Source organism: Dendrobates tinctorius, unplaced genomic scaffold, assembly GCF_039654945.1.
Source record: "Dendrobates tinctorius isolate UK_male_01 unplaced genomic scaffold, ASM3965494v1 ptg000028l, whole genome shotgun sequence".
Taxonomy (NCBI): Eukaryota; Metazoa; Chordata; class Amphibia; order Anura; family Dendrobatidae; genus Dendrobates; species Dendrobates tinctorius.
Window position 1 is genome coordinate 65,821,070 of NW_027361696.1, and position 14,514 is coordinate 65,835,583.

A 14,514-nucleotide genomic window follows, 5' to 3' on the forward strand; every position below is an offset into this window, starting at 1 on the left:
TTTTGCCAGGAATCTAGATGCATCAACCTTCTTCAATCTCCCAGGCTCTGTGCCTTGTTGGGCACCAACGACCCCACGTCCACGTCCCTGTCCCTTCACAACAGCCTTTTTAGGAATTTTGGATTTTTCTGCCATAATTGCAGATGTTCAGATGCAGATATTGGGGAACAAGGAGCAGTTAGTGCTTTGTGGAAGGTAGCACTACAGCCTAGTACTGCTTTGTGTTTTACAAACAGCACCGCAGCAGCAGAAAAAAATTGCCCTGAGGTCTAAGGTGAGATTACACACCCCAGGAACCACAAAAGACAGCGGTGCTGCCACTAAAAAATTGCCCTGAGGTTTAAGGCAAGAATATGCACACCAGACACCACACAAGACAGTGGTGCTGCCTGCGTGTCAGTTGTGCAGTACCGTGCGTGCATACTATTTGCTGTTATTATGTGAATGCAGCGCGGCAGCAGCACAAGAAACTGCCCTGAGGTTTAAGGCAAGAATACGCAGCCCAGACACCACACAAGACAGTGGTGCTACCTGCGTGTTAGTTGTGCAGTACCGTGCGTGCTATTCGCTGTGAATGCAGCATGGCAGCAGCACAAAAAACCTGCCCTGCAGGGGTAAATGTGACCTAAAAAAAAGCTGGGAAAACGGTCACTACTCGGTCCCTGACCTTATACTTTCAGCTCTTAAAAGAGCTTTTGGGTTTCACAGAGGATTTCTGGCTGATTTGAACCAAAAAACACAACTCTCCCTAGCAGCTGCTCACACTCTCTCTACACTAGCTGTGTTCTGCATGCAATGTGCAGAAAATGGCGGCGGCAGGCAGGGCTTAGTGCTAGGCTATGATTGATGACTCATAGGAAGCTGGGCAGCCAGCCAGTCATAGTAATGCCGCCCACAACCAAGAAGGTTACTGTGATTGGCAAATGCTGGGCGGGAGAACTGAATAGCGAGGCGAGTAGTGAAATACTCGCTTTGGTTCGAGTACTGCGAATACAGCAATACTCGCCGAGTACCGAATACCCACGAAAATGCTCGCTCATCCCTAGTCCTCCTGGCTCTCCTGCCACAACGTTTCATTTCATTCAAATGTCAATGGATAGTTAGCTCTGACACTGATGGACCCTGAGCCTGCAGGATAGCTTGAATTTCATTGGAACTTGATTGGGGCTCCTTATACGCCACCTGGACTATTGTGCATTCCAAGATTTCATCAATTTTTCTCTGCCATCCACGTCCAGAGAGATTAGCTACAGTGGCATGGGTTGTAAACTTCTTGATTATGTTGCACACCATGGAAAAGGAACATCAAGATCTCTGGGGCTGGACTTGTACCTTTGAGATTGTTGATATTTTTAAACAATTTTGAACCTCAAGACCTCAGACAGTTCTCTTCTCTTTCTGTTCTCCATGCTTAGTGTGGCACACACTGAAACAAAATGCAAAGATTGAGTCAACTTCTCTTTTTATCTGGTTTCAGGTGTGATTTTTATATTGCCCACACCTGTTACTTGCCACAGGTAAGTTTGAATGAGCCTCACATGCTTGAAACAAAGCTGTTTAATCACAAGTTTGTAAAGTTGCCAACAATTTTGTCCAGCCAATTTTGGGGGGTTTGTGTGAAATTATGAGCAATTTTCCATTTTTTCCTCTAGTTTGTTGTGTTCTTCCAAAACACACTTTTCCCCTTCCCTCAAAAAATTCTAAAATTAATAAAAATATTGAAACACAAAATAAATAAATTTGTATATCCATATACTGAAGAGAAGAAAGAGTGGCACTCACCGTTTCTAAAATCCAGTCTTTATTGTGACAGATTATACAGGACCCGTAGAAGCGCAAGGGAGCGCGAAACGGCAGTCGTCTGACTTTTTCTTCCCGTTCTACAGAAAACATCTGAAGATATTTTAATTTGTCACAATAAATATTGGATTTTAGAAACTGTGAGTGCCACCCTTTTTTCTCTTCAGTATATGGATTTATGCAATTGTTTATATGGGTTGGCACCCGTGAATCCATATGGGCGGTGTATTTGATGAGGTAATCACACATAGTGGATATTTGGGCTCAGGTGTTGCTGCGGTGCAGGATTTTCTCTTCTACAGTATTGATCCCAAATAAAAGTGTATAACAAAACGTGTAATTGCAATAATTTTGTGGGAGAAATACTTCATTTTGGCACAATTTCAAGGTTGCCAAAACTTTAGGCTATGACTATATCTTATTAGAGATATCTGCTTCTTTCTCCACCTGAACTGATCTTTCATTCTCAATTCAAAGGTAAAATCTTTACTCAGTGATGGCAGATTTTCCTATTACTGAGATAGGAGATGACAGTTGGTGCCTTTAAAGTTCTATGGAGAAGTGAGGAGCTAGAGGAAGGTGGTAGAGACAGACACAGATATTCTGCTGAAAGTTATCCATAGAACTTTATGAACATAGATTGACATCTACAATCTCAGTAATTGGAAAGTTTACGGTATATTCACTGAAGGATTTTACCCATGATTTGAGAATTTTGAGAGTGAAAGGGCAGCCCAGGAGGAGAAAATAGCAGATTTCTCTAATAAGATATATTACAAAATTACAATTTAGAAAGTTGTGGGAAGCAGGGTGTGTTGCAGTCCGCGCTGCCGAGATTCACAAATCACCTGGGATGCAAGATGTTGTAGCAGTGTACTCCTTTATTTCCTCCTACGGGTTTCGGTGCCCTTCCTGGCACCTTCCTCAGGGATATCCAGGATAGGGCGCCGAAACGCGTAGGAGGAAATAAAGGAGTACACTGCTACAACATCTTGCATCCCAGGTGATTTGTGAATCTCGGCAGCGCAGACTGCAACACACCCTGCTTCCCACAACTTTCTGAAGGTTTTTCCACGTGCGAGTGGTTGGTGGAGGTCCTGCAGCAGCTGATTCTGTGATATGCTCTCAAGCCAGTTGTGGGTTACACAACTGGAATAGGTGAGTGGAACTGTATTATACCGCTCATACTTCAAGTGTCACTAGTGATAGGGCACTATTGCGCCTCTTGTTCCCCCCACCATTTTTGTATTGAAAATTACAATTTAATCCACCAATACACATAATAAACAATTGTTTATCTGACAGCTTTCTCTCCCGAGTATTGGGAAGCCAAAACCAGGAGTGGAACAATCAGAGGAAAAGTTTAATAGAAATATGTGCATCACTTCTGCATTTTTGCCCTGGAAAACTTTGCAGCTCCACCAGTGTCTTAAAGATGCTGTGTCCGTGCAAATAGCCTTGGGGAAGATTTTGGAGGAGTTTTCTGTTTTCGTGAAATTTTTGAAATGTTTTGGAAGAGATTTTTCCTGAAACATTTTTGCAACCTTCTGATTGGACAGTGAGTTGTTTGGAGTCATTTAAAAAAAATTGACATGCACTTTCTTTTTTCCCATCAGGCGTTTTTCAAAACTTAAAGTCTTAAAAAGAAAACACATGGCCGAGCAGATGCATGCAGCCTTACATCACCAAGCACAATGTCGAGCGTCGGGTGGAGTGGTGTAAAGCTGCCACCACTGGACTCTGGAGGAAATGTGTCCTGTGCAGTGACAGATCATACTTCTCTATCTGGTGTCTGATGGAGGAGTCTGGGTTTGGGGAATGCCAGGAGAACGTTACCCCCGGACTGCATTGTGCCCAGTGTACAGTTTGGTGAAGGAGAGATAATGCTATAGACTGTTATCATGGGTCTGCCTCGGCCTCTAATTCTAGGGACAACGTTGTGGACAATTGTAGCTTCCAGCTTTATGGGACGTTTGGTGAAGACCCTTTTCTGTTCCCCATGACTGTGCCCAGTGCACAAGGTCCATACAGACATGGTTGGGAGTTTGGCGGAAGAACATGACCGGCAGAACAGAGTCTGGACCTCAACCCCATCCAACACCTTTGAGATGAACTTTGGAGACTGTGAGCCTGGCCTCTCCCCAACATCAGGGTCTGACCTCAGAAATGTTCTTCTTGATGATGGGGCAAAAATTTCCAAAGACGCCTCCAAAATCTTGTAGAAATCCTTCCCAGAACAGCATGAGCTGTTATATCTGCAAAGGGACTGATTCAATATTGATAACTATACATTTAGAATGGAGGGCAATAGAAGCTTCTGTAGTTGTTAATGTGAGGTGTTCCGATACTTTTGTCCATATAGTGTATCTCATTCGCTTTGTCTATGTCATTGGTACATAAGAGAGGCTTGGAAGCTAAGAGGTGCTTTTATGAAGCTGCAAGAATAAGTAGGCGATTCATTCCTTGCATTGAGTTTTACCCATGACTGCACAAAACAAAGAGTCTATATCCAGGGGCAGGTGGAAAATAAGCACTTAGGAAGGAAAGAAACACCAACCATTAAGGCACTTGTTTTAAATCCTGAAGTGTGAGTCCCTGATTCCTACATGCGGAGGTAGTAAATAGTTACTTCTCTTTAAATGAATTAGGTTTGATGTCTCAGTTTCACCTTACTAGAAGCTGCACTCAGACGCGCGTGGCTTGTGAGATACAGCTCCAAATGCACAGAAGACACGGAGCAGCGAGTAATAATGGCCGAGCTCCACGATCTCTCTGGAGGAAACGGAAGGTCTGCTGCAGCTTATATCACACTGCTGTGCTCCTGATTCATTGGACTTTGGGTCAACCTACACTGATATAGTGGTAAATTGCATATATAATGTGACAAAGTCACTGGCAAAGTGCTGGAGGGGAGATACATTTCACTGAGGCTATTAGCTTCAGTGATTTGAAACCCAGAAGTTTTCTCCAGCACAGAATGTGTTGAGAGGGGTTAATAGGCCATTTTAAGGGCTGGGTTTTTGTGGATATCCATAGAGGGGGTGGGTGGTTGTCCACCTTATCTCCACTCAAGAGTGTGGTCTAGTTTTTAAATAGTCGGCCTTCTGATGCAATGGGTGTTCAGTGTGTCTGGAGAGGCTAACTCCAAAGATGTGAGTTGTGCTATCCCTGAATGGGCAGATCCACACTACCACAAGGATTGTGCTTTGTGTTGCTACATTGTTTTGTGTTTTTCCTGTTTTTGCCCAAAGGACGGTGTTTATTTTACTTCAACATGGTTTATGCCACATGTATAATAATCCAGTGAAGTACTTAAAGAGACAATGTTCCCGTGTCTACCTATGTGTGCAACTCATTTAGCCGAACTACCACAATAGGAATTCTCAATCATTTCCTAAAATTAGAATTACGGTACTCTTATTCCAATACATGTCCATAGCAATGTCAGTACGACATAGATTTTAAGTTTATAAATCATTTTAAATGTCCATTCAGACTCTGCCTTTAGGCAAAAATAATGGGCCTCACGGGGTCATTAAATGCCGCCCTTTTGAGGGCACAATTTCTGCTCCTGAGAACTTCGGAGACAAGCACAGTCACATTCACTGGAGCAAAAGTCTTGGATATATGGTAATACTTTAAAGCATGGTTTTAGTAAAGTCACTAAATTATTGAAGCAAGGTTTTACTATGGTCAAAGAAAACCCCTTTTAAAAACCGGGTATATGGTAATATTTACAGGATGTCAACTTCTGATTAGTATCTTTAGAAACACCGTGGCTCCACCTATTGTGAGAGGGATATTAATTTGTGAAGGAGTTGGTGCACTTGGTATTGTCTTTGGAATTCATTGTAGAGTGACTTCAAAGCCCCAGCACCCCACCCAACTCTTGCAAATGAGGAGGGTCTCAGTGCATGGATATTCATCAAAACCCACCTAAATGAGTATATTACGGAATATCATTTTACCAGTGTCTGCTCTTGCTCAGCTTCTTTCCAATCTTTTTCCAAGTTTATTGAATTTCAGCTTTAATATGAGCTCTACTGAATTTATGTGAAACATGGTCGCTTTGATAACTGATCCAGTCTCACCCTGAGCTCTGAATCATATATGACTATGATGACTGTGATTTATATGCCCTTTTCCATTGTGGAGAAGCTGCAATGCAGAGATATCCTTTACAAACACCATTAAACCACGTATAATTCTCAGTTTATAGGGTTATCAGGGTTAGGTGACTATGGTGGACCCACAATGTCAAGTGATATGTCCCATGGTGTTAGTAATGTTGCATGTGGTCACAACTTAGTACATAACATTCCATGTTATCCAAAGATTAGATTGGGATGAAGCTTTCTATATTGCCATTTGAGAACCGTTGGGTGACAACTCGAGAAAATAGTGCATGCGTAAGGAGAGTGTGTGATCCTTAATTGCAGCCAATCTCCTGCCCAAGTTTCCTTTACTATTTCTTGACATATTCAGTGTAGATGGAGAATGGTTTGGTCCAAAAAGATCCTGGTGATAGCTAAGGAAAGGAGTGTAGTAATACCGATACATTTTCACCATCATGCTGTCAGAAGGTGGCAACAAAGAACTTGTAAACGGAAGTGGTTCTGCACTAATCCAAGAGAGTGAGCACAAGTGCTGAGGACCTGTGCAATAAATAGGCCAAGATCTGTAAACCAGTAGTGGTGAGCTTGACCTTTGCAGAGAGTAGGCTAAATGTTTTGGCTCTGTGTAAGCTATATATTCTGGTTATGTGTAGCCTAAATGTTGTGGTTCTGTTAGGCTAAATGTTCTCGTTCTGTGTAAGAAAAGTGTTCTAGTTGTATGTAGGCTAAATGTTCTGGTTCTGTGTAGGCTAAATGTGCTGGTTCTACATAGGCTGAATGTTCTGGTTATTTGTAGGCTAAATGTTTTGGCTCTGTGTAAGCTAAATATTCTGGTTATGTGTAGCCTAAATGTTGTGGTTTGGTTAGGCTAAATGTTCTGGTTCAGTGTACGCTAAATATTCTCATACTGTATAGGCCAGATGTTCCAATTCTGTTAGGCTAAATGTTCTGGTTCTGTGTAGGCTAAATGTTCTGGTTCTTAGTAGGCTAAATGTTCTGGTTCTGTGTAGGCTAAATGTGCTGGCTCTGTGTAGGCTGAATTTTCTGGTTCTGTATAGGCTAAGTTTTCTAGTTCTGTGTAGGCTAAATGTTCTGGTTCTCTGTAAGCTAAATGTTCTGGTTCTGTGTAGGTTAAATGTGCTGACTCTGTGTAGGCTGAATTTTCTGGTTTGGTATAGGCTAAGTGTTCTAATTCTGTGTAGGCTTAATGTTCTGGTTCTGTGTAGGCTAAATGTTCTGGTTCTGTGTAGCCTAAATGTTCTGGTTCTGTGTAGGCTAAATGTTCTGGTTCTGTGTAGGCTAAATGTGCTGACTCTGTGTAGGCTAAATGTTCTGGTTCTGTGTAGGCTAAATGCTCTGGTTCTCTGTAAGCTAAATGTTCTGGTTCTGTGTAGGTTAAATGTGCTGACTCTGTGTAGGTTGAATTTTCTGGTTCTGTATAGGCTATGTGTTCTAGTTCTAAGTAGACTAAATGTTCTGGTTCTCTGTAAGCTAAATGTTATGGTTCTATGCAGGCTAAATGTTCTGGTTCTGTGTAGGTTAAATATTAGCCGGCAGCCTTCTCTGATGTCTCTCTTAAACACAGAAACACTAGTTCGGCCAAGGGTTAATGTGTTTTATATGAAAGAACCACTGCTGAACATGTTTGGCTGCGACTTATGTCAGAGAGGGCAAAAGGATCAGCAGTCCGAAATCAGACATGCCAGATTCTTCTCCCCCAACAATAAATTGTCCGGTTCTCCAATACACATTAGACTGTTGACTGAACCTGTTGTTATCAGTTGGTTCAGTTAATATTAGTCTAATGTGTATTGGGGCCTTAAAGATATCCAAATATCCTTAGTTTTGCTATGGAGTATCTGCTGGAAGATAGTACACCAAATACTTGGATGAGTTTTGGGTTTTCAGTACTTGTCTCCAAACCAGGGAAGATTGAGGTCATATAGAAGCTGAGGAAAATTCCAGTCCTCGTAGGCCAAAAGATAGCTAGGGTAGCCTCATTGTACTGTCCTGATCTATAATGGACTGGGTATAGTAAATGGCGGTGCTAGCATAATGAAAACCAAAGGTAAAAAGGAGGCCATATTGTTTGTGTATGTGAAGTGTGGCCAAAAAATGCCTACTAGGCTGAATCTTGGAGGGAATGCAGAAGAGGATAGAGACTGTGAGAAAGAGGGAAATCACCAGATGCACAGTGGCGATTGAGATATTAGAGTGAGACTGTGTGAAGTAACACAGCACTGGTGTGGTGTGAGAGGTGAAAGTAAAAAGTACATTGTGCCTCGAAGGGACATTTTATCTGTGTTCAGTACTTACTGGTTTGCAGTTGTCTCGAGAATCACATATTATGCATGGATCTAAGTACAGCTATGCCAGTCATCATAATTTCTGTGAAACCAAAGAGCCATGGCCCACTCACATCATAAACTTGTTCCTCTGGTGGCTTTCTTCTGTCGAGCTCAGTTATGTGTGTTCTTCATCATATCGAAGTAAGGTCCATCCTTTGGTTGTGTTCCAGTACAAATTGTTATGGCTCCATTACTTTATTACAGATTAGTTTACTGTTAAGGGCCATCATCCATGACATTGTCATGGGGCCATATGAATTTTAGCCATGCCTATGTGATGTTGGATAATCAGACTCCTTAAGAAAACAGTGGATCTTGGCCATTCCTAAACATCTTGAGTAGAGTTGAGCGACTTTGGTCGGATCGGGTTTCGTGAAACCCGAATGAAACAAAATAAGTTTCAGATGAAACTCGTCCGACTAGAGCAAAAAAAGTCGGAGTTTCGTCCGACTTTTATTTCCCATTGACTTGCATTGGGGTCGGGTTTCGGACGAAACTCCGACTTTGTTTTGCTCTAGTCGGACGAGTTTCATCTGAAACTTATTTTGTTTCATTCGGGTTTCACGAAACCCGATCCGACCAAAGTCGCTCAACTCTAATCTTGAGCCACTAAAATTTTCCCAATTCATGCAAAAGTCATTGGCTCTGGCACCACCAGAACCATCGAGTCCCAGTCCTACTCTAAACCCAGCTGAATCCACGGATATCGATGGGTTCGTCCAACAGCCTAATGTGTGGAGTCCCCCAACAGATGATTATCGGGGGGGTAATTAAGGATCCGGAATGTCTGATTTTTGCCTGTTTGTCATTTCTTTCTACCTGAGATAAACTGCCACCGCCAGAGATGTCTCCATTGTAGAGAACACAGGAGCTCTCAGCAGACTATATGGAAGAGTCGGGCAAGATAGCCGGTGGCAGCTATCATTCGGCTGACAACTAACTAAGGTGTATGGGGGCTTAATAACTCCTTAAATAACGGTCACACATTATTTCCGTTTACTTTTACTGGAATGCAACTCAAGAAGACCCTCGCTGTAAAATCTGTTCAACATGCACATTTGATATCTGTCCAATCACTGCATCATGTCTCAACATTGTCCCCTTTATTACCGGATTTGGATGTGTGAAGAAGTTGAAGGATGTCTCAGACAGCAGTACAGCGGGGGTCAGCATTGTAAGCACAAGGGTTCATGTCAGGACTTACGTATATGGGCGCATATAAATGTCTCTTCTATTTAATCGTGGATTTGGCAGATGAACAGGGTAACGACAGATTTTTCCACAAGGAGGAGGATGATTGAATAAGGAGAGGGAGGAAAATAGAACACGCTCTACTTTCCTGGGCTGTCCCTGTTCTGTCATCTGCTGAAGCGGTCATCTTCATGGGGAGATCAATTAACTGAAGAAGATGAGGATTTAAAGGGTTTGTTCAGGGCTTTTTTATTTTTTTAAATCACCTAATGTTATGATTTTTTATAATATACATCCTTATTCAAATCCTGAAGGATTCATTGTACTCACGAGTCATGAGTCACCTCTTCTGGCAATGAGCACAATCATTTGCCGTACATCATGCTTGTGATATTGCTCATATTGAGCCTTCACACAATGTATGTGTGATGTCTAAGTGAAGTCACATACATGGGGACACTGAATCACTTTCTCATAATGCATGCACACTGTTTACACCACTGCACATGGGTTTCATACTGCTTATGTAAGTGACATCAATCAGGACGACATATATATTGGGTAAGGCCTGTGGAAGGAAAAATGATTTGCTGCATGTATGGTACTTTCACGGGAGTATTGGTGAAAGTGGAACATAAGTCCTAGGTAACAACTTGTAAAAAGCGTCCAGTTTTTGCTCTGAGATTATTCGCTCTGCTCCCCTGAGTATGCCGGTTTTTGTTATTTTAACATTTGCCATACAGTTCCAGAAATATGGGACTTTTTATTTAGAACTACTCTTTATATTTTTTACCAAGGAGGCGTGACTCACAGAATAATTATGTAGAACAGCCTAAGGACACACCCCAGAGGATCCTGTGAGCATGAAAAACAAAGACCCATATCTCTGGAACCATATAATGGATTTTAACAAAATAAAAAATGGAATGCCCAGGGTAGCAGCAGGAATAAAATAAGTACACATACCGAATGCTTTGATTTAGTGACAGGTCCTCTTTAAAGGGCACCTTTTTATTCAAGATAAGATTAAAAGTAACTTTAAAACCATATAAAGCTAGGTTCATTTTCAGTCATTTTCAATTGAGGAAAAAGCACATTTTCTGAGCTATCTTTCCAACAAAAACTAAACAGACCCCAGGTCCGTCTGGTACCGTTTGAATCCATCATGAGATGAATCTTTTTTATTAATGAGTTCTATTTTTCTGTTTCTAGCCTTATAATAATAATAATAAAGGACGTGTATCCTATCCAACGCATTACAACTACTGCAATATACTGGTTTTGGTGATGTCTCTAAAACTCAGCATAATATAGGTTTTTCACTTTTTTTTATTGGGAAGGGGGAGTGTTTGTTCCTAGATTTTGGTGTTGGAAAAAAAAGGCTTCAAAAAAAGATCCACGTCAAAAGATTGTGACCCAAAAAATGATACCATGTGGAAAAAAATGCAGAAAATTCATAGTAAAAAAACATGTTTATTCTAATGTAGTGGAAACAAAACAGTACATTTCAAATATGATGTGAACCTAACATTGGACTTCGGTTTTACCTTTCATTTCTACCCTGCTTGGTTTCATTGCGCTTTTTATCATTGCGACATTGTTGCTGCACGCAACACTATTTTTTCTACCAATTCTGATAGGATGAGTAATTGAGCCCATGATGCAAAATGTGAATCCAGCCTAGAAGAAACAGTTACAGTAGAGATATATACAGAACCATGGCAGGTCTGCAACAAAGTCCACCACAAATTCCTAATAAATTGATGCAGATTTTGCTGGGTGGACGGTGCCAAAGGCTGTGGATTTCGAATTCCCTGCAACGCATAGATGAGATTTTGTCAAGTCTATCCACGTTACGCAATGATTTTTCTGCCCCATGCCCCTAATATCCTAAAAAGTACAAATCCTTATTGATCCGTTATCCCATTACTAATTCCATACATTATATAAGGAATTCAATATCATTCAGTCATTCATTCAAACTTTCCTCTTACCTGCTCTGTTGATCTCTATGATTTCCTCCTGAGCTAAGGGGCAGGCATCTCCTGGCGCACTTCTATGAGGAGACTGCATGTCTGGTTTGCAGTAATTAGGTGATCCAGGTTGCGGAGCCCGTGGAATATGTTTGTTCTTTTTCTTTGGTAGCTTCTGCTTAGCCATTGCTAGGGAGTAGTACATTCCAAAATTGTTGACAATGACAGGGACTGGCATAGCAATTGTTAGCACACCTGCCAACGCACAAAGGGCACCCACCAACATACCCGACCAAGTCACTGGGTACATGTCACCATACCCCAAAGTTGTCATTGTTACCACAGCCCACCAAAACCCTATGGGGATATTTTTGAAGTTGGTGTGTGCAGCGCCAGTAATGTCACCAGGCTCGGCCCCGATCCTTTCCGCATAGTATATCATAGTGGCAAAGATTAAAACCCCAAGTGCCAAAAATATGATAAGAAGGAGAAACTCATTTGTACTGGCTCGCAGAGTGTGGCCAAGGACTCTGAGACCAACAAAATGTCGAGTGAGCTTAAAGATTCTCAAGATCCTAACAAATCGGACAACGCGAAGGAAACCTAGGACATCCTTGGCTGCTTTGGAAGACAGGCCACTCAAGCCAACCTCCAGGTAGAAAGGTAAAATAGCCACAAAGTCAATAATGTTTAAGCTGCTCTTAATGAATTCCATTTTATCAGGGCAGAACAAAACACGCATGAAAAACTCAAAGGTGAACCATATCACGCACATGCCTTCTACATAAGTGAGGAAAGGTTCAGTCTCCACTTCTAATATTATCTCCGTCTTGGTGACGTTGTTTTGTGTGGTGGTCTCAGTCTTGTTGATGATCTCATTGAATGCCTCGTGGGTCTCAAGGCAAAACGTTGTGATGGAGATGAGAATGAAGAACAGGGAAGCAAAGGCGATATACTGCCAAACAAACAAGAGAATACAGTTATACAAAAGACATAGACACAAGACATAATATAGAACACAACTACATAATATGGAACAAGTCAACCACAGCTACGGACGGAATGTATCGGACCATTTTTTATGTAAATACCTGGAATAATCCTAGTCCATCTTGGTATATGAATCACTTAAAATGTTTTTTCCCATTTTCATAAAATACATATTTTCAGATAGGACTTGTCAAAACAAGCACTTATGCAATTCACTGCATATTAAAATTTCCATTCATTCTTGAGATACTAACACTTTTCTTTTATTTACAGATCGTTCCCTAGGAGACTGACCACTGCTGCTGTTATAATAAGTAGTTAATATCTCAAGAACAGATAAAAATTTTAACAAGCAGTAAATTACAAAATTGCTTGTCTTGACAAGCACTATCCAACTATACCTGTTTGTGAAAAGATGAGCTTAACCCTTTAAGGTAAGGATAAATCTTTCATTCGCTGGTCAAAGGCTCTAGTCAGTCACCAAGGTGATGAGGCATTGACATATTCAGGAATATGATCCAAGGTCATAGAGTTAGGATTTACACTAGGGTAGGAACTTTTTTTCCTTTATATATCAACTTGTGAACACAGTAGGCTTGAGGCATCCCTATTTTAGACTGGCAAGAAACCTCATTAATGACATATGGTCCTTGATGATCACAGCAATGAACAGCTAATTCCTAAGGATATGTTCACATAGCAGAATTTTACTGTTTTTGAAAAAGGAATCAGCAGTAGAAATTCGAGGCTAACCCATCGGGTATATTTTATGAATTTGCAGTTCGATACTGCCACGAGTCCGCAAACGGACTGACTCTGGTAAATAAGGTTAGTGCCTTTTGTGGGTTCCACACGGAATCCGCGCCAAAATTTTTTTTAACAAGTCATTTTTTAAATTGTTTTTCAAATCCACAGTGGGAGGTGGTTTGTGATTGAATTTTAGCCTGGAATATGCACAGGTAAAATTCCTCTGTGTGAACATAACCTAAACGCTTCCTCTGTGGTTGTATTTTAAAGGATATGGACACATTCAGGAACAATTTTTATTTACTTAAATGTCTACAGTTTGGGTTGTAAATAATTTTTGGTTATTTCGTTTCATTATGACTTTTGAGTTAAGTGCAAATCCTTCAGTGAGCTTGTTCTGAAGGGGCGTTTACAACTCTTTTATCTGTCTTTTCCTGATGCCCTTACAAACCATATCAAATCTTCTGAAAGGTCAGAAAAAGACATAAAAAAAGGGACAAGCTCACTGATTCTCAGTTAAAGGGAATCTGTCACCTACTTTTGGAGGGCTATTTAAATGAGGTCTCTCCGGTCCGATGGGTGGTGTTTCCGATCTTTGCGGCCTCCCCATCATTGGCCGCCGTCCTCAGTTTTTTCATGAATAGGAGTAGGTTTCCGCCATCTTTCGCGCGTGCGCTAAGCATTCTTGGCTCGTGCACGCGCAGTATGCATTGCCCAACTGCGGGCAAAGCCGAAAAGCCTGACTGCGCATGCGCCGGTTAATTAGGCCCCGGAACACAGCAAAGTACTTCCGGGGCTTAGTTAACCGGCGCATGCGCAGTCAGGCTTTTCGGCTTTGCCCGCAGTTGGGCAAAGCATACTGCACTTGGGCGAGCCAAGAATGCTTAGCGCACACGCGAAAGATGGCAGACACCTACTCCTATTCATGAAAAAACTGCGGACGGCGGCCAAGGATGGGGAGGCCGCAAAGATCGGAAACACCGCCCATCGGACCAGACAGACCTCATTTAAATAGCCCGCCAAAAGTAGGTGACACATTCCCTTTAACTTATTTTGCAGCCAGAAATGTACATAAAGAAAAATGCTGTAAAAATGTTTAATAAAATTCAATAGCAAAAATTATTTTTAGGCAAAAATACATTACCTTAAATTTAAAAAGGGCCCAAAAGAAGTCCATATCCTACATAGAGGTTTTCCAATCCCAGTGAATAATGCTCAAAATGTTTAAAAGGTCGAGACTGTAATAAATTAACCATTTTAAGACCACACTGGAAGCACAGGACCTGCACACAATGTAAATTATTAAACTTTAACTTGACACTACCTGCACTGGATGCCATTGAAATGTCA

At 41.4% G+C, this 14,514-nt stretch overlaps 1 protein-coding gene across 12 annotated transcripts in view; it reads right to left on the bottom strand.

The window, feature by feature from the left end:
- Positions 1-14,514, bottom strand: part of LOC141085483 (voltage-gated potassium channel KCNC1-like) — a 142,604-nt gene that overhangs the window by 55,487 nt on the left and 72,603 nt on the right. For all 12 annotated transcript variants that reach the window (XR_012231315.1, XR_012231316.1, XR_012231314.1 and 9 more), the window contains one exon: positions 11,449-12,382. Coding sequence is in view for 9 of the 12 variants with exons in the window: in XM_073570877.1 (XP_073426978.1) it covers positions 11,449-12,382 (934 nt within the window). In the remaining 3 variants the exon portion in view is untranslated. The remainder of the gene's footprint in view (positions 1-11,448; positions 12,383-14,514) is intronic.